We start from the raw sequence: 22,298 nt of genomic DNA, 5'->3' as shown, positions 1-22,298 counted from the left end.
AGTTCAGGGACCCTACCCTACGGCTGGGGAGGTCTGTGATACGTGCACTGCCAGGAGGTGCAGTCACTGCGAGTTTGAACAGAGAGAGGGGAGCTCTCCCTTACCAGGGACCAGGCCCGGATCCTGCAGTCGGATCCAGGCGGGCCGGTCCTTCTGCCCGTGTGACGTCACTGGATGTACGAGGCTGCTCACACACACCAATCTGCAGGATCAGCCTGCTTGGGGCGGGGCTGACTCAGCGTGGGCGTTTGTGCAGCACCTGGTGCACCAGCCCCACATCACCATGGGTAAGAGGGAGGAGGAGGGGACAACACCTTGTTGCTCTTTGTTCCAGGGCCGCAGGGGATGCAGGCCTGACTGCCATAGGGCTGGTGGGCTTTCAGGTAAGTGCTGGGTGTGCATGGGTGGCAGGCGCCGGAGGCTCGGTCTATGTAGTTCCCAGGCGGGCAGGAAGTGCAGGAGCCCGAGGACTCCAGGGCGCAGAGCCGGCAGTAAGAGGCTACCCCATCCATCACGTTGGTCACGTTGATCGAGTAGAGCTTGGCGACGTCATTCGTGTACTTTCTTCCCTGAAACAGAGGGGTCCCCGTGAACCCACAACACCAGCAGCGCTGCCCCAGGGTGCGCCGGGAACGCAGGGATTGTCCTGGGACTGCGCAGTAGGAACGTGAAGGGACATTTCCTGGCTCTCTGCCTTGGGGACTGGCCCCCAGCCTGCAGTGTCTGAGCCCCTCGCAAGCACTCACATGGTGACCCTGGGAGGGAGGGTGGAGCTACCGTCCCCACTGCGCAGATGGGAGCTCAGGCAGATATGCTAATGGACTTGCCCAAGGTCTCACAAGGACAGAGGGAGGAACGGAAGCTGGGTCTCTCGAGCCCCAGGTCTGCTCCCTGCCTACGGCTGCCCAGCCTCTGCTGAAGGGACACTGCTAACCAGAATTGATTGCAAGGAAATCCCAGTTTCTGACATGTACAGATGGTCTCCACGACAGGAGAGGAGTGTGATGTTATTGACATAATCTGGGACTGTATAGATCATCCAAGGTCCTGTAGTGGCACCAAATCTTATATAAAGGGGGTCAAATGAGGTGTCTAAGACAAGGTTATGGTTTGCTGATTATGATTATGCTGTCTGTATGTGGGTATCATTTTTGTAGTTGAAGTTATGAATATTGGCTCTATACTGTCTGTATTTCAAACTTATGCTCTGCTTCTGGGTGACACCCCAGACAAGTTGGTGTCAGCTCTGCCTAGCCTGCTTGATGGCCCATGAAGGACCATCAGCTATACAATGACCCATTGAGAGAAGGCAGACACACCTTGGGACTCAGCAAGGCATGCAGGGACCTGCCTATGGACAGAACTCTGAGGTTTTTCCAGGCCGTGTGCTGGACAGCTTGTCTTTGGGACACAGAAAGCAGAGTCCACATGGCAAGAGACTATAAAAAGCTGCTGCAGGTCCTCCATCTGGTCTTCAATCCTGCTTCTGGCCTCTGGAGGGACTTTGCTACACTGAAGCTCTGAACAAAGGACTGAGTGACCCACCCCAGCTGTGGATGTTCTCCAGAGACTTGATTTGAACCTGCAGTTTATTCTATCACTGCTGCAAGCCTGAACCAAGAACTTTGCCATTACTGACAGGTTTCAGAGTAGCAGCCGTTTTAGTCTGTATCCGCAAAAAGAAAAGGAGGACTTGTGGCACCTTAGAGACTAACAAATTTATTTGAGCATAAGCTTTGATATGTTGTATTACTCTGAGCAGTTTTCTGCGTTTAACCAGTTTTGCCATGGCCAGGGAGAGGGGGATTCTAACCTGGTGGGAAATAGCTATTTGTCTGTGCAAAAAAGCAGTTTGTCTGTGAATGAAGTTTCTGAATGTCTGTCTAATGTCTCAGAAGTGAATCTGGAATTAGATCAAGCACAGAAAGATCTCATTGGTCAGGACAATGTTTCTCAGGAGCAGATTAAAGTGGATGGTCGGGTTAAAGCCCTAACTGAGGAAGGAAAGGGTAGATTTTTGATGGGTGATGGATCGTTGGCTAGTACAGCTTGTAAAAGTGAACCTGAAAAGGGTAACTGTGATTTGCTGGAAGTAGCTCAGGGTAGTGAGAAGAGCAGCAGTTTATCTGTGGGGAGTGGCAATGTGCCTGGTAAGGAAAGTTTGGGTGAGCCTAGGCAGCCTTGTGAGCTGATGGCTTTGTCTAGTCAGCAGGGTGGGAAGGCGAGGAGAGTGGAAGATGAGTGTCCCTGGACCTTACCTGTTAGCTGGGTGGAGAATTCTGACAGTGAAGGAAATGTGCCTGTTTCTGTCAGGGGTATTGACTTGCCTATGGAGGGAGCTACCCTGATCTCCAAGCAGTTGTCTGTGACCAGCCTTGTGTGCTGGGACAAGGAGAAAGAGATCCCAAGCTGTGTGTCTGGTGAAGGAGAAAGTGTGTCCGGCTCTTCTTTGTCTGTGGAGCAGACAGAAGGGGCCTTTCAGCCTGTGATGGTTGAGGGGAGTGCAGTTGTCTCAGAGTTGGTTCTGGATTCAGCTAAAGCCCAGGAGGGGAAGGGTCCTAAGTTTGTGTCTGCTCGGGAGAATGGCCCTGTAACTAGGTCGCATCCAGTTAGTGTCTATGTAAAATCCCAGAGCCCAGACAATTCTGGTGCTTGTATTTTGCTTGTTGCTCGTGTGTTGTTCGGAAAGGGTGTAGCAACTCTGTCTAATCAGGGTGAGATCCTAGCCAGGGCACAAGGAGAGCATGAAGGTGATGTGATTGTGTTACCTACTGAGGGTGTGGAAACCTGTAGCAAGAAGGAAAAGATTCCTGAACTTGTGTGTGGCAAAGGGAAGGAGAATGCTTCTGACCTTTTATCTAGGAAGTCTATAAGTTTGCCTGAAAGGGGATTGTGTAGGAATCCGCCGGATGGGCCAGAGGTAATTCTGGATGTAAGTGAGACCCAGAAAGAGTCTGTTGTTGCTCAGGAAAGTGTTCCTCTAGAGCAAGCCCTAGGTGAAGAGGGTAAGAGCAGAATTTCTGTGAGGGGTGAATTGTTGCCTAGACAAGCCCTAGGGAAAGGAATCCGCATGGAGTCTTTGCAAGCAGTTTACTGCAACAGAAGGAGGTGAAAGTGATTTAATCAAGAAAGTTTCAGTTGCTAACAGCCAGAAATTTTCTGTTGTGAATGGATCCACTGACTTTCCTGTTGAAAGATCCAGTGTGGATAGCTTTGAGAAGGTCTCAGATGGAGTGAAAGCTGTTAAGAAAGTTAAACAGTCCTCTAACCAAGTGGCTGTGTTTGGCCAGCTTGTTGGGAAGACAAAGTTGTTGAGAGAAGAATGTCTCTATGTTGATTCTGTAAGTGAATAGTCTGTGTCTCAGGTTCAGAGGGAAGACTGGGTAGCTGAGTCTGCAGAGCAGAACAGCTGTGTAGTTAATCTCTCGAGAATGCAGGGGATGGCAGGTATACTCTCATCTCTAGACACTTTAGATATGACTTGTAGTCTCAGTGAACTTAACATCTGATTCCATGTGGAAGCAGAGGTTGGTAAGGGAAGGACAACAGAACTTTGAGTCTAGCTTGTTAGTGAAAATGGATGGAATCTCTTTAAGACAGAGTCCAGCCTTGGAAGCGGTAGCAGTTAAGGATCTGAAAACTGGTGAACTGGCTCCTGTCTGTGGTAATACAAATTACCTGACTGACTAGGGGAGGAAAGACTTGCTAATAGTTTTCAGAGTAGCAGCCGTGTCAGTCTATATTCGCAAAAAAGAAAAGGAGGACTTGTGGCACCTTAGAGACTAACCAATAGCTGTTAGCATAGAGAGCACACCCAACCAGCCAGTGAATTCTGTTAAGCAAGAGAGATCAGGGTTTGATCCTACAGGACAAAAAGAAAAGAGAGACCTTAATTTTGCAAAGGGAAGCCACAGGTTAACCCTAATAGTACTGAGCCAAAGGTATGGAATAACAAACATGATTGTAGATGGACACTTGCAATGAATTTGTTGTTATTGCTCATGGTAATTTTTGTAACGAATGTGTTGCTATTACCAATGTAATAATGTCCAATGTAATAATGTAAAAATGTCCAATGTGCCTATCCTTTTGAAAAACTCTTGAACATGTTAAAAGGATTACATGAGAACACACTTTGTGTTAAAAGGCCTTGTTATACTGATGTTTCACAGTTAGTGCCTGTAAACAGTATTGGAACGTTTCACAGGGGAAGACATTCCAGACCTGATGTGCTGTATGAAAAGGGAAACTGAGGCACACTACCATATTGCTTTCACGGCTAAATGCCAAGATTCCTGTCCTATGGACAACATTAATATCTACATTGACTTGATGTTAATTGGGTTCCAAACATTTGCCAGAGTTTGTATGGATCAAGTAGCTATGTTCTTTAGCTCTTGGCAAGATCACATGAGACATACAGGAACCATGCTGCAAAAGCAGATCCAATCCACTACTGTTCTAACCAAGTTTTACTTTGATTTTGTAAAGAGATTCAATCATGTTATTGAACATGACTTTGATAAATCATTTCTGTTATACACCAATACTAGCTGTAGAAAGACAGAAGCTCTTTTGGGATGCAGTCAGTGATGTTTGTGTCATCCCTTCCTGCATCAATTTTGTATTGGGGGTGTGACGTTATTGACATAACCTGGGACTGTATAGATCATCATTGCAACCAAGGTTGTGTGGTGGCACCAAATCTTATATAGAAGGGGGTCAAATGAGGTGTCTCAGACAAGGTCATGGTTTTCTGATGATGATGATGCTGTCTATATGTGTGTATCATTTTTGTAGTTGAAGTTATGAATATTGGCTCTGTACTGTCTGTATTTCAAACTTATGCTCTGCTTCTGGGTGACACCCCAGACAAGTTGGTGTCAGCTCTGCCCAGCCTGCTTGATGGCCCATGAAGGACCATCAGCTACACAACTGACCCATTGAGAGAAGGCAGATACACCTTAGAACTTTATCGTTACTGTATGTAACTGATTCCATTTAACTGATTCTCGCTCTCATCTCTATCTTTTTCCTGTTATGAATAAACCTTTAGATTTTAGATTCTAAAGGATTGGCAACAGCGTGATTTGTGGGTAAGATCTGATTTGTATATTGACCTGGGTCTGGGGCGTGGTCCTTTGGAATCGAGAGAACCTTTGTTCTTTTACTGGGGTATTGGTTTTCATAACCGTTGGTCCTCGTAAGGAGTGGCACTGGTGGTGATACTGGGGTGTCTAAGGGAATTGCCTGTGTGACTTGTGGTTAGCCAGTGGGGTAAAACCGAAGTCTTCTCTCTTTGGCTGGTTTGGTTTGCCTTGGTATGCATAGAAACCCCAGCCTTGGGCTGTAACTGCCCTGCTTGAAGCAATTTATCCTGAATTGGCACTCTCAGTTGGGTCCCACCAGAACCTGCATCGTTACAAGGAGCAAGGAGCTTTGGGACCGGGCTTCCACCGTCTTACCGCCTCATGATACGCCGTCCGCTGGAAGGCCCAGGTGAAGCTCATTGTGGCGTTCTTTTCGATGATGTATGTGTAGGACTGTTTCCCTTTGGAGCCACTCCAGGTCTCCACGGGCGTGTTGGGCCGTGAGTTCACGCCCTGCCAGGGGGTAGGAAGACAAAAGGGGCTGGTCAGTGGCCACCGGAGCAGCTGGTCACTTCTACCCAGAAGGGTTTTATTACCCAGACCCCCAAGTCCCCTCCTGCTGCCCAGCCGGGCTGCAGCTTTCAAAGCACCTCAGAGACAGGTGCTGTCAGGTTCCAGCTCCAAAAGCCACTTGGGCGCTCAGCTCTTGCAGCTGGAATTCAGAGCGTGAGTCACCCAGGTGCTGTGACCCAGGGGCCATTTAGGTGTCGCATTCGGACGCCCACTGGGCACCGACCCAGCCAAGACTTGTGAATTGATTTGATGATTCTATAATTGTACAGACTCCAGCCCACAAGACATTCCTGAGTCAGTGCTTGCGGGCAGCTGTCCAATAAGGGCAGAAGTGATGCCATGCACCTCAGGAGACCAGAGACCAGGAGGGATGCACACCAGGCGGCCAGCACGAACCATCTCTCACTTTTACCGTTCGAGACGAAGAGCCCCCTGACCACAGCTGAAGCCCCTGTCCTTTCCTCTCGCGGCCGGGATCACACCGTGCATGTAGCTGGTCAGAGGCCTCGTCCCTGATACTCAGACCCTGCTCATCTCACCCAACCTCTCTGCCAGGACGTGACGGCCATTCCCAGTACCGGATCGGGAGGGGACACAGTGCTCTGTGGGCACACACGGCAATGCAGATGGATGGTACTGGCTGGCAGACCAGTGGGCAGCAGGGACATGGCAGTGAGGGCAGGACACTGAGGCACAGGAGTGGTGGGTAGCAGCAGCTGGGAGGGAGGCTGCAGCATGCCAGGGCGGCCAGGAGAGGAGTGAACTGGGTGGAGGTGTGTGCGCAGTGGGGCAAGGTGTGTGCACTAAGAGATGCCCCTCTCCAGGGGTCCTTCTTCCAGCTCCTTTGGGGACAGGACTTTTCAGGGTTAAGGGAATTCAGAGTTGCAGGGAAGTGCTTGAATGACAGCCCTGGAGACAGAGGGCCCCTAACCCAGAGTGGGTACAGCATGGGCAGCGGCTGGGCAAGCTTCTCCCACAACCCATCCATTGTGGGTCAAAGGGGCGCTCAGTCTCCAGCTCAGCCCTGGGTCTCTCTGCTGAGACAGCAGTGCAGGTCCCAGATGCACTGGTGGTTCCTGTGACCTGGATCTAGGCCCACCAATGTGTTTCCAGGAAGCTGCTGGGCAGCCTGCAGCCTGAGCTGGCCTTTGGCCCGACTCAGAGACCTGAAAGCTGCATGCCTGCCCCAAGAGAGCCCACAGCACTTCCTAGGGGTGTGACGGGGCAGGGGAGGCCCTACCCAGGTGGCAGAGAGAGTGTGATGATTTGCGGGAATGGAACCAGTGCAGGAAGCAGCCGAGCCAACCTACCACCATGAAGTACAGCTCGCAGTTCACGCTGCAGATGGTCTCAAAGACAAAGGTGATTCTTGCCACCTCTTTGCTCTCAACATCCTCCATCACAGACTGCGGGGGCCTGCGAACACAGAGCGGATCTCAGGCTGCATCCTGCTGCGCAAGGCACTGGAGAGGGCTGAGAGTGCCTGGATGCGCATGCAGGGAGCGCAGGGTGACTGGTGTTGGGAGGCAGGTTCTGCTCAGGGACCCCGCTCTGTGGGTTTACTCCAGATTTACCCAGTGATGGAGTCTTGGCCTCAGCCTGTGTATCTGAGACCAAGCCAGAGACCCTGACCTGTAGGAGCAGCCAGAGCAGGGATTGCTGCATGGAGAGGGGGTAAAATGGGCCTACCCTCCCAGCACCCTCTTGGGCCAGATACTGTGCAGGGGAGACTCCAGGACCCAGGGGTGCCCACCCCTCCCCTGACTATGTGGCCTTGGGGAAAAACTGCAGGGAGGAGCCAGCCAGAGGGGGGCTGGAGCCACGGCCAAGGCAGGGTCCTTCCTACAGCTCTGACTGGGTTTTCCCTGCCCTGCGCTGATGGGCGTAAACAGCCAATCCCCTCCCTTAGTCTTTACCCCTCAGCTTCACTCCACTCCTGCCCTGTCCCCGCTTCTCTTCCACATCTCTCTCCCTGCCATTTATCCCCTCCCAACTAAAACCACCTCCCACAAAGTCCTGGCATCAACCCGGCTGCCCAGCTGGCGTGTTCTCCCCTCCCTCCCCCAGGTCTGTCTGGTCAGACCATGAGATCTTAGGGGCTGTCTGTACAGCGTCTGGCACCACAAGGCCTAGTCCTGGCCAGCCCAGAGGCACTGCCGGAATGAGCATGATTAATAACACCAGCTTCCTGCGCTGGGAGCGAGGGCAGCCCTTTCAGCCAAGCCCATCTGTGCGCTGAGGTGTAGCACCTGACCGCGGGGCAGTGACCCACTGAAATCTGCCCTGTTGCTTTCTGGGGCCTGGAATGCTGGGCGCCGCGAGGCCAGAGGCAGGCCGCCCCCGCTCTCACCTGAACCCAGGAACGACCATTGTCAGGATCATGAAGTCGTTGTCGGAGGCCCCTGCTGCTGTATATATGTAGTCGCCAGCCACCTCCCACCCTGGAAGAGCAGAGGCCAAAAGTCACAGCCCCCCAGGACTGCCAGAGCACGGCCACCGCCAGGTCAGCGCCCCAGGGACAGGCTTTTAAGGGGCAGATCAAGGTGGACGGCATCACACCCCATCTGGTGCCTTGTACGGTCACTTCCCCCTGGGCAGAGGGGCGGAGTGCTGCCCCCGGTGGGGAGGGCGACGGGAGAATTCTCATCTGCCCCCCCGCCCAGGGCATCTCTGTGTCCCCTGACGGGTTTTAGCCAGTGGCTTTGGTGGGAGCCACATCGGTTACTGGTAGAGCGTGGGCGAGTCGCCCTCCACTGCCTGGCTGCTGCTTCGGGCCTGTTTGCTGGCACACAGCAATGCCACCCTCTGGTGTGGGGGCACCAAGGAGCCTGCACTAACATGGCCAGTCCCGTACGGGAGGGGGAACCGTGAGAGGGATGGTACCAGGATAACTATTACAGGGACAAGCACCCCCCTTCTGGACATAACCCAACCGGCATGGGCGGCGGGTGGAGCCCCCCTTTGGGGAGGCTGGCCCTGGCTCCGCCCCTTCAGCCTTCCCCACCCCCTGTGGCCGGAGTCTTGAGACCCCCTCCCCCACCCGGTCAGAACCCCGAGATCCCCTCTCCCCCCAAGCGGCTGGAGCCCTGAGACACACCCCCTCGGCCGGAGGAGCCCCGGGCCAGCTGAAGCTCCAAGTCCCCGCCCCACCTGCCTGGAGGAGTCCAGGGCCAGCTGCAGCCACGCTGCGTCTCCCCTCCCCAGACCCCAAGCTACCCGGAGAAAAGCGTCTCAGACTCTCCTCCGGTAAAAGCTTTTGCTATGCCCCATGCACGTTCCAGGTAGCTGACGAGGCGCTGGACTCCAGAGAGATTACTGATGAACCCAGGAAGCTGAACAGACCATACTGTCTCCTCAGCTGCCCCAGAACCTGCAGGGGGCATAATAAAACAAAACTTCCCCCCAGAACCCCACAGCCCAGGGGTCTGGCAGCAGCAGCAGAGCCTCCCCTGGCCTATTATACCCACTGCCCATGCCACCGGGACTGAAACCTGGGTGCAGAGCTGCCCACTTGAGGGCCAGCTAACCAAGCCCCGCAGCTGCAGTGTCTCCTACACCGGGGGGAGCCCCGCCAGACCCCTGTGGAAAGCACGCTGGTAAACGACTCCCCACAGGTACCTGCGAACCCTTTATATTCAAAGTTGATTCCACTAAGGACGGTCGTCTCCATGTTAGCCGGCAGGGTGTTCCACCACTTGTATTCGAAGCCCAGCACCGGCTCGGTCCCAGCAGCACAGCTGATGCAGCCTGGAGCAGAGGGAAACCATGTTACTCCAGCTCAGCGCTTTGGCCGTGGATTCCATGCAGCAGGAGCAGGGAAGTGCTGTCTCCAGGGGTCTCACTCCCGGTCCGTGGAGGGCGCAATCCGTGGGGACTCATGGAACGAGCAGAGGAGGATGGGTCAGAGGGTGAGTCTAGGACAGATGTGGGCAAACTACAGCCTGCAGGACGGTGCTGCCCGGCCCCTGAGCTCCCCACCGGGGAGGCTTGCCCTGGGCAGCGCTCTGGACGGCGGGGTTGCGCGCTCATGCAGGACAGCACAGCAGCGTGTCTGGCTCCAGTCAGGTGGTGCGGCAGCCAGACATGCTGCTCTGAGTGGCCTGGCAAAGGGGCCGGTCCTGGGGGGCAGTCAGGGGACAGGGAGCAGGGGGCGTTTGGATGGGGCGGAGGTTTGGGGGGGAACGGGGGATGGTTGGATAGGGCAGAGGTTCGGGGGGGGAAGGGAGGGTTAGATAGGTGGTGGAGTCCTGGGGGGTGGTTAAGGACAGGGGTCCCGGGTGGGGACGGTCAGGGGACATGGAGCAGGGGTGGGTTGGCCGGGTCGAGGGTTCTGAGGGAGGCAGTCAGGGGGCGGGAAGTGGGAAGGGGCGGATAGGGGGTGGGGGCCAGGCTGTTTGGGGAGGCACAGCCTTCCCTACCTGGCCCTCCATACAGTTTTGCACCCCAATGTGGCCCTCGGACCAAAAAGTTTGCCCACCCCTGGTCTAGAGTCCAAGGAACAGGATCCAGGGGCTGGAAGCTGAAGCTAGAGAAGTTCAGGAAAGAGATAAGGGGCAGATTTTAAGTGAGGGCAATTACTCAATGGAATGATGAAGGGACGGGGTGGATTCCCCAGGACAGGACGAGGCGTCTCTTTCTCAAATTCAGCCTCTAGCTCAACCACAAGCTACAAGTGGGATGCGGGCGTTCCTGGTTCTCTGCCCTGTGTGAGGCAGGAAAGCCAAATGCTCCTTCTTGCCTGACAACATGCCGAGGGGATGGCCAGCGTAAGCCAATGGTTCTGCCACTTTCAGTGCAGGGATCCCTTCTCCATACCAGACACCCAGCCCAGGGCCCTGGCAGGGAGCTAGCCAGGTCCATCCTCCCATTTAGCAACATGGTGACTTGCCCCAGGTCAAGAACCCAAACCTGCCCTGACTCCATGGCCCACGGAGCATGGCTAACGGGGAACAAACCCAGGCTGTGCCTTGCTGGGAGAGCCGATCTCCAGCCCCGCTGGACTCAGCCGACATAACAGACAGGGTGGCATTACCGGAGCCATTGGAATACGAGCCGGATGGGCAGGGCTCACAGGCGCTGGAGTTGGTTTTGAAGAATCCAGGGTTGCAGGGCGGGCACTTGGTTTTCACCCCTGAGGGGGGCAGTTGCACGGCTGTAGGCAGATCCTCACTGCAGGTTTTTGGTTCTGCCCATTTAAACATTAACTGAGTCTGGAGGAGCACAGAAAGCAGGTGAGAGTGGGCATGGCCCAGCCTGGGCCCGGCAGGGACACTTGACAGCTGGTGTGAGCTTGGTGGGGAGACAGAAAATGAATCACCTCCACAAGGAGGCGCTGTTGTACATGGGACCCACCCCCAGCAGTGTGCAGTAACAGCCATCACTGCGACTCTGCGCCCTGCCCAGCACGCTCCTTGGGGAGGCAAACAAAAGGGAGAGTGGAGATTTCTTCTTAACCAGAAACCACCCTGATCCTGGCAGGCGGCAGAGTCAGCTGCTGACAGGATGCAAGAGCTGTCATGCCAAGGCTCTGCAGTTCTATGCCCCTTTCACTGGAGGATCTCCAAGCTTCACGCGAAGTTGTTAACCGACCCTCACCATGGGCCAGGGAAACGCATTGCGCCCAGCTGAGGGTTTTCCCACGGCCACATGGCAAGGCAGAGCAGAGCTGGGACCAGAAGCCAGCAGCGCAGACTCCCAGAGCCCTGCTCCCACCCCCAGGACTGTGCATTGGGATGTAAAGGGGCAGGGCTTTAAACAGAGCCAGGGAGCTTGATCCCGGGCTGCTGGGAGCTGGTGGGGCAATGGAAGGTGGAGCAGCCTTTGGCTGCTCTACCTTGTGCTGGTATACTCTCCTCTACACAGCCCAGGATCCCCATAGCACAGCACATTCCAGCCTGTCTCCTCCAGTCCCTGTCACACCGTTGGGAATGGCAGACTCCCTTTGGGCTGAGGATCTGGTGCAGTGTTTTTAAACACGAATGCTCCCAAGGGGAGATGAGGGGAGAAGTGCCACGTTGGACCTGACCCTGACCTGGGGAGATGGCTCAGTGCTCAGGGCACCAGCCCAGCACCCAAGAGACGTGGGCTCATTTCCCAGCTCCCCCGGAGACTCCTGAGTGACAGGGCAAGTCACTTAGGCCCTCAGGGCCCAGCTGTCCGTGGGATAACAGCCTTGCCCTGCCTCCCGGGGGTGTGTGGGGAGAAATGTGTCAAGACTGGGAGTTGCTCAGACCCCGCTCTACCTAAGAGCGCTGGGCAGCGGCTGAGTGTTCAGAGGAAAGGCTGAAGAATTGTGACACGGCTGCTTCCCCTGCCGACAAGTCGTTTGGCTGAAGCGGGTCTGTGTGGAGAAGAAGCTGGGTTCCTGGAGATCGGTCAGGTTTGTGTTGTTATCAAACCCCACACCGGCCCCTTGATGGCAAACATGCGTTTCCAGGGAACAAACTAAAATGAGTGGAGAAGAGACTCCATTTCCCACTGGCCATACTCAGGGGCCAGGGGTGCCCGTGGGTGCCGCACCAGGCCACAGCAATACTGGGCTCCAGCCTGCATGCAGGTACTCACACAGGTGCCTTCCCCCAAGCCTAGCTCACTCTCCTTCCTGGACAGCAGCACGGGCTGGCTCACTTTAGCTAAGCCCCTGTATTTAAAGCAGGACAACTGCTGGGAGTATGCAAACCCTAACGGTAGTTAGAGGAATCGGGTGGTACCCCTTTAAGTTCTTAGTGAGCCTTCCAGTGGCCCTCGCTGTGTTCTGCGCACCAGGAGACCCCCGAACCCTTCAGCGTGTGTGTCGCGAGGCTCTGTATGCTGCCTACACTTAGTCACATGGTTGTTCAGACCCACTGCGCCCTTCATACGTAAAAAGACACAACCCGAACCGACGGGCCATGGAGTCAGTCTGCTTTCCCCAGGTGTGGGTGTGAAAGACAACAGGGGAAGCTGCCTAGCTCTTGGTCAGACCAATCCGAGACAGAGTGCTGCCAGCCGCCCAAAGCAAACACACGGTGCACTCTCTGCCCACTCCAGGCTCTTACAGGGTTGGGCGGAACAAAGGCAAGGAAAGGTTTGCAGCCAGGAGCATGACTTAAGTAAACTGTGTCCTTTCAGTAGCGAATGCCGGCCAGCACTTTGAACATGAACAGAAGAGCACGGTGTCACTGCGGTGCTAAATAGAAATGGGTGACTCCTGAGGCAGCCCTGGGACAAGAACACAGACTGGCCAGCACATACCTCTCCACTCGCGTCGCAGGCCGTGTGCGTGTAGAAATAATCCTGATCTGTGCAGGGCGGACGAGGTTTGCACGAGCTGGAGCCTTGGTCTTTGTTGTAAAGAGAAAGAAAAAGATTGTGATTAAAACCAAGCAATGGGAGCAGGGCAGCCCACTCGATCCCAGTAGCATGTGCCGTGAGAGGACAATTCTGGCTCTTCCTCAGCATTCACGTCCTCCCGTTAGTGTGTCCAGGGTCCCTCCCGTGACGTGGGGCCGTGTCCATGATGCACAGATTAGCTGCTGCTCGCTGATTAACTCTTCTAGGGTCTAATGGTGCGTATTCCCCCCCAAGAGTCACTGGCAGGGTGCACTAACTCTGTGCTGTATGTTTATCTACCTCAGGTGTCTTCCAGCTCCTATTGCTGGACTAGCCTTTGGTGTGTTTCTCTTCATGACCCCAGCGAGGCAGAGCAGGGCCACTAACCCTGACGGACGGACGGGACCGTTGCACAGAGAGAGTAAGTGACTTTCCCAAGGCCACGCAGGGCTCTGTGGCAGGGTGGAAACCGAACCCAGCTCTGTCCCAGGCCAGCGCTCTAACCACTGCACCATCCTCCCTGGAGTTTGCTACATCACTGACAGCTCCCAGGGACCATGTTTCAGATTCCACTCTGGAAGTGTCAGGGTGAATTAACCACAGTTAGAGCGAGTCATATCTTAGCTCTTAGGGACGTGTCAGCCCCACCTCCCTACAGGCCAGCCCAGCAGGGCCAATACATTGCTGTAGGGCACAGACCCTCGTCACTGCTCCTGCCAGCTCCCAGAAAGCTGTCGGCCAGCAATCAAGCCGAAACCACAAGGTGGTAAGATCTGCTTTGGGTACTCCAGTTCTGATTAGCTCTGTAGCAATCGCTGGGAGACATGTAGGGTGGAAACTAGTAAGTGCTTCCCTCTTCAAATATTTGTGCAGTGTGAAAGTGCTGCCCTATGAGCATCGGTTTTCTGGCACAGCCTCACACAACAATGTCGGCAGCTGGGCGGGGTAGATCCGGTGGGTAACAGACCCTTGTCGCTGCAGGAGGAAGGTGCTGGGTACTGTAAAATGACCAGTTTGAAACAGCTAGCAATGGGTTCGCCCACTGACCAGCCGACAGCCTGGTGGACAGACCACTGGACCAGAACACCAGGGTTCTATTCTTGGCTCTGCCACTGAACTGCTGTATGACCTTGGACAGGTCACGGCCCTTTTCTGTGCCTCAGTTTCCCCAACTGGGGATACGGATACTGACCTCCTTTGTAAAGTGCTAGTTGTGACAGGTATTACTGCTGTGACAGGTTCCCGAAGGTGGGACTTTCCTGGGCCTGCTTTCATTTCCATGGGACACCCCAGAGAAGTCTGCTTGCCTTCGAATGACCTGCTGCACCACATTCTCCAGAGTTGGAAGTTTCTGGTAAATGCACCATTCCACTGCGGGAATGTTGTAACAAAAATCGCTCCCCTTTATATCAGGCCTGAAAAACTGGAACCTTTGGGGCTCTGGGGCAGCGGGGACAAACTGCTTCCAAGGACACAGAAGCCGGCTACGGGGGATTTTAAACACCTGATCAGAGTTTTCTTTTGTAAAACCAGACCTGCCGCCCCCCCCCAGGTTTTGACCTGGGCCCCCTTTATCTCACCCCATTTCACATAGTTTGGGTGAAGGGCAACAGAGGTTCGGTCCCATCTCTCTGTACAGGGCTCCATGGACATCTCTTGTGACGCTGGCGTGTGAACAAGCAGGAATACCAAAACAGCCAGCTTCACCCTTGGTTTCAACAGCAGTACGGGGGTGGGGGAGGGGACAGCAATGCCCGGGGCAAAGTCCAGGGTCTATGTCGGGCTTCTGGGGGGCACTGCCAGAGATCCCACTGGTGGGCAGGGAACAGGAAGTGACACAGACAGTCAGGGAGACCCCGACGGCGATGCCTGGCCTGTGCCAGGCCCTCCCAGCTAGCCGTATTCCGCTTCCTGAACTCCTGGGAGACCGAGCCCTGCAAGCTGTTTGTAGTGGAGGGAGATCAGCACAGACGGGCCGGGCCTTGTCAGAAGGCCCTGGGGTGCCGAACACGGCAGCCGTGTGTCGGGGTGCCAGCGTGGGAACACGCCGCCTGTTACCTGAGTAGGCGTCTGGCTCACACCGCTGGCAGGAGGTCGCACCCTTGCTGGAGTAGGAGTTGGCTGGGCAGAGCTGGCAGAAGGACGATCCCGAGGTGGCAGCGTAGGTGCCCGCTTTGCAGGGGAAGCATTCCGAAGTGTAGGCCACCCCTGGGCAGGAGGGAAGGACACACAGTCAGCTCAGACTGTCGCTGGCTGGGAGTGGCTGGTGCGATCGTGCAGCAGGCGAGCATGTACCTGTGATGCCGATGTTCCGCACGAGCACGGGCTTGGGGACCTTGGACCACACAGAGAAGGCCGTGGTTCTCCAGTACAGCACATTGTTACCATGACTCAGTTCCACCTACGAGATTAAACAGAACCCCCTGGGGGTAGGTCAAATCCTGGCAGGAAATGGGACGTTGCTTTGCCTGGTCCCTTTGCTCCAGCAAATTCATTGCAGGGTCCAAACAGGCTGATTGAAACAGGGTTGGGGTGATACCCAGTGGTTAGAGCAGGGACCCAGCTCTGATCTCACTTGGCTTCAGACCGGTGCAGCTCCACCAAGCACCGGCACTCCCGACTTACAGCGGCATGGGCAAGGACAGAATCAGAGTCTAGCAGTCCTGCACTCAGCAACAGATCATCTGTCATCCCGGGCCTTCAAACAAGCTGTGCTGACAAAGGGAGTGGTGGCTGGGACACCGGGGACATCTCCTGTGGCCACGATTTTTTAACGTGACCAGTCACTCTGGAGCACTGAGTGTGTGACCCCAGCAGCTATTGGTTGGATTTTAACTGATCACCCCCAGGAAAGGGGAGGAGGGACCTTGGCCCAACACCCCCAGCTCCTCCAGCAGCCCTGGGACACAGTGCAGGTGTGGGTCTCCACAGCCTGCCAGCCATGCCCCCAGCCGCGTCACACTGCGCTGGGGAGATGGAAGATCGGGCAGTTGGCTCCTACTTACGCTGTGTAACTCCCATCCCTTCTCCGTGGTTCTCATCCACCGGGACTCCTCCACAGTCGGCTGGCACTGGTCATTCTGAACCTAGGGCACATGGAACTTGGGCTAAGGATGCAGTTTCGGCAGGTCAGTTCTCTGCTGGGTTCTTAGTGCAGTTTCTCACCCCATTGACTGTTTTTGAAAGGACCACTTCCACTGCCCTCCCAACCCCCTGCCACAGGGCGAAGCCCTTAAGCTGGGCTCTGTGAGATGGGTAACGTGCACAAGCCCTAGAACATCACAAGAAGGACTGGCATCTACTGTAGGGACCATCCACAGAGACTACATGTCCCAGCATGCAGTGCTCCACCAGCAGATTGAGATGGAGCACTGCATGCTGGGAGCTGGAGTGTTTGCTTATTAACTGAGAGGGCGGCCAGCCACGCTTTGGCCATCCTGCTCTCCAGGACAGTGCAAGCAGATGGCACTCCCAGCAGCTCCTTGGAGCTGGGCATCAAGAGACTCCTAAGGGCAACCGTGAACCACCTCCTGCTGAGCCAGAGGGATGGGCAGGGACCCCTCAGTGCATGTTTCCTCTTGGGACTATGACAGCAGCTGGACTGACCTCCTGCAGTGGCATCTGAGCCATGTGAGAGGCCAGGAGCCTGCCCCAGCCTCGGCTAACACAGCTGGGTCGGTTAGCTCAGGGAGCAGAGCAGGGGTGGGCAAACTTCTTGGCTCGAGGGCCACACTGGGGAATAGAAATTGTATGGAGGGCCATGAATGCTCACAGAATTGGGGTTGGGGTGCAGGTGCGGGCTCTGAGTGGGGCTAGGGATGAAGAGTTTGGGATGTAGGAGGGTGCTTTGAGCTGGAACCAAGGGGCTGGGAGGGCGGGAGGGGGATCGGGGTTCTGGAAGGGGTGCAAGTTCCAGCTGGGGGTGTAGGCTTGGGGCTGGGGATGAGAGGTTTGGGGTGCAGGAGGGTGCACTGGGCTGGGCTGGGATCAAGGGGTTTGGAGAGCGGGAGGGGGATCAGGGCTGGGGCAGGAGCGTGGGGAGAAGCTCAGGGGGTGCAGGCTCTGAGTGATGCTTACTTTAAGTGGCTCCCAGAAGCAGTGGCATGTCCCTTCTCCGGCTCTTACGCGGGGGTGCGGCCAGACAGCTCTGCACGCTGCCCCATGCAGCAGGTACCACCCCTGCAGTTCCCATTAGAGCATGTAGGAGCTGAAGCGGGGCCATGCCGTGGCTTCCGGGAGCCATGTGGTGCAGCTCGCGGGCTGGCTTAGTTTGCCCACCCCTGCAGTAGAGGCTCAAGTGTTTAGGTCCCAGGTTCAATCCCTCCTGACCCTCCCAGGGTGTGTCAGACCAGCCCTTGGAGACTCTGATACGGGAATGTGTCCCGGAGAACTCCAACGAGGAGCAGCAACTCAAGGAGACGTACAAAGAACTCAAAGATGATGCTGCTGTCTGGATAGATGTACTCGAAGGAGACGGTGCCAGACTGCTTCAGGGTGACGGCGTACATCAGGGTGGCTGTGCACTCGTCTGTGTTGGAGGCAACGTAGTCTCCCAGGGGCACCCAGGTTGAGCTGGAACAGCGAGAAGAGCATGGCAGTGAGCACAGCACCGAGGCCAGACGCTGCTCAGGGAAAGGAGAGCTACACAAAGTGAGGAACAGCATCGCTCACCGGGGCTGGGAGACATTCCCCGCCTGCTCCGGTGGAGCACACAGGCCAGACTGTGCTCTCAGCCAGGTCAGTGCAGTCACTGGCATCACCAGGGATTTGCAGGTGTGCTCAGAATGGCACAGCTGACTAGAAAGGCCCCGCCCTGAGCACTGTGATCACATAGCCGTGCCTGGAGCCCCACCGTGCCTTCCCTTAGTGCATCTCCTTCGCTAGCCTGTCACATGGCTGGAAAGCAGCATGCTCAGTGACCTTCCTTCCTGCCCCCCCCGCTGGTCGTTGCTCTGAGCCGAACAGACCGATCTGGCCCTATTGAGAAGAAAGGGGACAAGGCTCTGCAGAGCTGCAGCTGCTCGGAGTGCGCCCGGAAGTGGGATGAATAATTTAAGTGACGCTAGAAGTAGGTTACATTTGCAAGTTGCATAAACGCTCTCGCTCGTGCCACGTCGCCGTCTTCCAGGGAGAGTTACTCACGAAAAGCCTGTTTTCCGATTGAAGCAGCTGAGCGTCTTCTCGGCGTGGGAAGTGATCAAAGGCCAGGAGGGAAACGAAGCTGTGCGGGACGGCGGAATGCACACAACGTCCGGGAGCAGCTTCCACAAAGGAGAGCGAGTAGTGCAAACTCGACTGCAGTGCACGAAGACTGGGAGGGAGGGGACTAAAACCTACCTGAGCCCTGTCTGCATTCAGAGGTGCCCTGGTTTAACTGAAGCAGGGGTCCCCAACGCGGTGCCCGTGGGCGCAGTGGGCCCACGGGGGCAGTTGTGTGCGCCCGTGGAACACCGCACCGCCGAAATGCCGCTGCCGAGCGCTGCCACCTGAGAACCGCCCACTGAAATGCCACCGAGAAGCGTTGCCGTTTCTCGGCGGCATGTCGGCAGCAGGGTGCTTGGCGCCCGCCACGGTCTGTTGGGTATAGGAATGTGCTATTCCCAGAGGAAGGCTGGGGACCACTGAACTAACGGCATGATATCGAACGGCTTCCGTGGATGCTCTTAATTAGATTTAAACCAGGCTTAAGTCAATTCTTTGCCAAATTAAGTTAAATCAATATAAGTCTGGCTTAAATTAGTAGTAATGCAACTGAATATAGACAAGGCCGTAGTTTCCTCCAGCAGCTGCAGTCAGCGACAGCGCTCTCCTTCACCTCCAAAACAGCTGGGTAGGTTGCTGTGGGCTGTTGAACAGCTGCCATGTACCACCCCAGAGGTGGCTACAGTTCAGTGGTGGGAGAACCAGTACCTGTGCATCTGGCCATCCCCTGTTGCTGGTAAAGCCCTTTGGCACCTTTCGGAGGCCAGAGGCCATCACACTAACACTAACAAATGATAATCAGCTACTAGGGCTGGTTGCAGGGACAGGTTCCTTACAACACAGATGCTGTTTCTGCTCTAGCTCAGAAAGATACCACCAGAGATGATTTCAAATGGCTGTCTCTGCATCCTGGCAGGTGCTGCTAGACCCTCCCTGGTCAGAGAACTGGGGCTGATGTGCCCACAAGCGTGCCAGGTTTTCTATGCAACTCTGAAGATGGGAGGAGTGGAAGTGGGGGAAGGCCAAGAGGCAGGTCCTAGAAGGTGACAGGATCCATCTAGCCCAGTCTGGCACTAACAGCACCAGCGCCAGCTGCTGCAGGGGAAGGGGCGAGAATTCAGTGAGCGCCGATGGAATAATTGCTCAGAGCCCACCCTCAGAGTTGCTGGCCAGCTCATGCCATGATGTGCCAGGGATTATAGTCACAGTTAGACTAAAGTGTTAATGCGATAAGGGCTGTTCTTATCCAGAGATGCCTATACCATTTTTTTGAATCCTACTGAGCTCTTGGCCTCACTAATATCATGTAACAGTGAGTTCCACAGGTTACGTATGCACTGGGCAAAAACTAAAGGAAGGGGGCAGTGAAGAGTTGAGCCTGCACAGTGGGTTCCCCCCAGGGACCATACAGAGCCTGGAGAGAGCACGAGTCCTGAGAGTCCATGACATGGGGTCTTTCACGGTGCTCTGGACAGGCCTTGGCTGAATCAGCTGTGGGTGAGGAGACCCTCCACCAGACCCGCGGTACTGACCTTGCCAGTCGGACATGGTGGCTGCTCCACTCTGCTCCACCATGGGAAAGACCCGGTGAGAGGGCACCAGTGGGGAGGGGGACTTGTGGCTACCACTAGCTTTGGCTGGGAGATTGGACCCCACTGCTCAGCTACAGGATCTGCTCTGCTCCACTGGCTGCTCTGCTCGGACCCGGAGAGAGGATGCTCCCTGCCCCTGGAGGCAGGGCAGAGGTCTCTGCACTGCTCTGGGTGAAGCGCTGTTGCAGCGGGTTGCAGGGGCAGGGGATCACAGCTCTGCCCCACGGCACCCACAGGCAGATCATATGGGTCTGTCGTGGGAACAACACCCGGTACAGCAGGCGCCTGATGGCAGTCGACTAAAGGATGGGAGAGAGGGAAAGCGTCTGGCACAAGGCTCCACCTACCTAGCACAGAGCCGCCAACCAGGATGGCCTAGATCTGAGGGTCTGAACGCCCTTCAGGGTGTGTGTGGCAGGGCAGGCTGCCCCACTAGGGGCCAGTAGGCCTGGGGCCAGCCAGCCCTGTTCAATTAGCCCTGCCTGGGCTGTAATAGGCAGTGAAGGAGCCTGAGAGGGCAGGGCTAATCGGGTCAGAGGACGGATTGAAACACCTGGTCCCATGAAAGGCCAGAGAACTCAGCTGAGAGAGGAGCTACTGAGAACAAGCTGAGCTCCTGTGGAAGACCCTGTAAGAACTCGGGCCCCTCAGAGGTCCCCTGCAGTCTCCTCTCTGGATGAAGCCCTAAGTGGGGGTAGAGGCTGTGGTTTGTTTGCTGCAAGGGAATTGAACTCAGCCAGTGACCCAGGCCATGGGAATCCCCATACAAGATAGGAAACCCCGGGTAGGGGAAATTGAGGCAGGGGCACCTGCAGTGCCATGGTTCATCAGCCCCATGTAACCTTGCAGGACGGAACAAGGGGGGCGCCTGGCCTGGCAGTGCTGCAGGACTCGGGCCGGAGCAGGCTCCTGAGATGGCTCACGGGAGTGATGTTCATGCTGCCGCCCCGCTGGCTACATACCGCACCTGCAGGGAAGGGCCTGGCCTAACACAGGGCAGAAAGAGATGGGGAACCGAGGATGAAGAGAAAAATTAGAGAGACTCTTTTAGCCCCAAATGCCCCCTTGGGAGCTGGACGCCAGAGTCTCCTGCATGGCCAAGGGCCCGGTGAGCACAGCAACAGACAGAGGGACTTCCAGGGAGAGGCAGCTCCCGTGCAGAGCCGCCTCCCATCCCCATCGGCACTCAGACGCTGCTTTGCGCAGGAGTGAGTTCCTCCACTCTATTGCACGCCTGCTGCTGGCATGCTACTGAGTACAGTGCATGAGACCTAACAACTAGGGCTGCCGTCCCGCTGCTGTTCTGGGGCAGTGTTAGGGTCATGTTCAGACTATGCCATGTCCTCATCAGCCTTGGAGTCTCAAAACACAGCCGTTCAGCCACTCCCCAGTTCCCTTTGGGCTCAGGTTCATTCCCTCATGTGCTACTGCTCACGTACAAAACTGATCTGCTTTTCCCTGCTATTCAGTAATAACTGGGCTGCACAAAATGTCTAACCCCTAAAGATCTGTTAGGCATAAAATACCAACCCAAATCGAGCCAGTAATAGTCCAGTGTATTCAACCCCACTTCTAAACCACTCGCAGTTATTTAGATATAGGATGTTATAATAATTACATCACACACTTTTGGTGACACAATGATTGGGGCCAGATTCCCTCACCCTGGTGTGACTCAGAAGTAACCTCACTGGGCCTGATTCCCCTCACTCCCCTGGTGTAAATCAGGAGTAGAGTCACTGTCAATGGAAAGACATGTGAGACTGGGCAAGCGAGAGCAGAAACACCCTGATTTGTCCAATTATGGCATAAGCCTGGTTGTCAGGTGCTGATGGCCAGAAGTTTGCACTGACTGCAGCCGGAGGGCGGGGGATCAGCGCTCCTGGAAGCCGGGCTCTCCGGCATGAAAGGCCAAGGATGCTGGCTGCAGCCCCGGCTCCATTCAAGGCGGCTGTGCCCTGGGGCGCAGCAACCACCAACTCACGTGGTGCAGTTCTCCAGGGACTCCGAGAAGCTGTTGTCGATCTCCAGGTTGGTTGCAATGCTGGCGAAGCCGTGGGGCAGCTCGTCCCACTCATCGAAGCGGATGCCAGTGCCCAGGGAATACCTGCCCTCGGCACACGGCTTGCACGACTGGTCCTTCATGTCGAGGAACTGCCCCGCTTTGCAGGAGAAAGCTGTAACACAGAACCCCAGAGACAGAGCTCAGAGGAGAGAGGGGGACACGGAACAGGGTTCAGCCAATGATCCCCAGCATTTGTATTGCATCTGGAGTGCCAGGATCACAGACTCCCAGTGCAGGGCTATCCCCATTTTATGGGCTGTACATCTGATTGAACTGATACGCAGCTCACTTTAAAAACAATGAGGAGTCCGGGGGCACCTTAAAGACGAATAGATTTATTTCGGCATAAGCTTTCGTGGGTAAAAACCCACTTCTTCAGCTGCACCTTTAAAGCTCACTTTAAAGGGCTCCCCTGCTACAGTCCTGTCTTTCTAATCTCCCCCAGGAACGGAAAAGAAGCTGAGT

At 55.5% G+C, this 22,298-nt stretch overlaps 1 protein-coding gene across 2 annotated transcripts in view; it reads right to left on the bottom strand.

Moving 5' to 3' along the window:
- The window catches only part of ELAPOR1 (endosome-lysosome associated apoptosis and autophagy regulator 1), a 61,307-nt gene extending 39,379 nt beyond the window's left edge, over positions 1–21,928 (bottom strand). The window contains exons 1-12 of one of the 2 annotated variants that reach the window (XM_077839301.1): positions 21,753–21,928; positions 17,399–17,546; positions 15,980–16,060; positions 15,270–15,375; positions 15,033–15,182; positions 12,897–12,985; positions 10,696–10,873; positions 9,282–9,410; positions 8,014–8,104; positions 6,974–7,079; positions 5,466–5,603; positions 315–569 (exon numbers count right to left, since the gene is read on the bottom strand). In XM_077839301.1, the coding sequence (XP_077695427.1) occupies positions 315–569; positions 5,466–5,603; positions 6,974–7,079; positions 8,014–8,104; positions 9,282–9,410; positions 10,696–10,873; positions 12,897–12,985; positions 15,033–15,182; positions 15,270–15,375; positions 15,980–16,060; positions 17,399–17,546; positions 21,753–21,913 (1,632 nt within the window). In that variant the 5' untranslated portion in view covers positions 21,914–21,928. The remainder of the gene's footprint in view (positions 1–314; positions 570–5,465; positions 5,604–6,973; positions 7,080–8,013; positions 8,105–9,281; positions 9,411–10,695; positions 10,874–12,896; positions 12,986–15,032; positions 15,183–15,269; positions 15,376–15,979; positions 16,061–17,398; positions 17,547–21,752) is intronic. The other variant, XM_077839302.1, reaches the window with a different exon arrangement.
- Positions 21,929–22,298: the final 370 nt, after the last annotated feature.

The sequence above is a fragment of the Eretmochelys imbricata genome, chromosome 21 (genome assembly GCF_965152235.1).
Source record: "Eretmochelys imbricata isolate rEreImb1 chromosome 21, rEreImb1.hap1, whole genome shotgun sequence".
NCBI classification, from domain to species: domain Eukaryota; kingdom Metazoa; phylum Chordata; order Testudines; family Cheloniidae; genus Eretmochelys; species Eretmochelys imbricata.
This window is presented reverse-complemented; position numbering and strand designations above follow the sequence as displayed.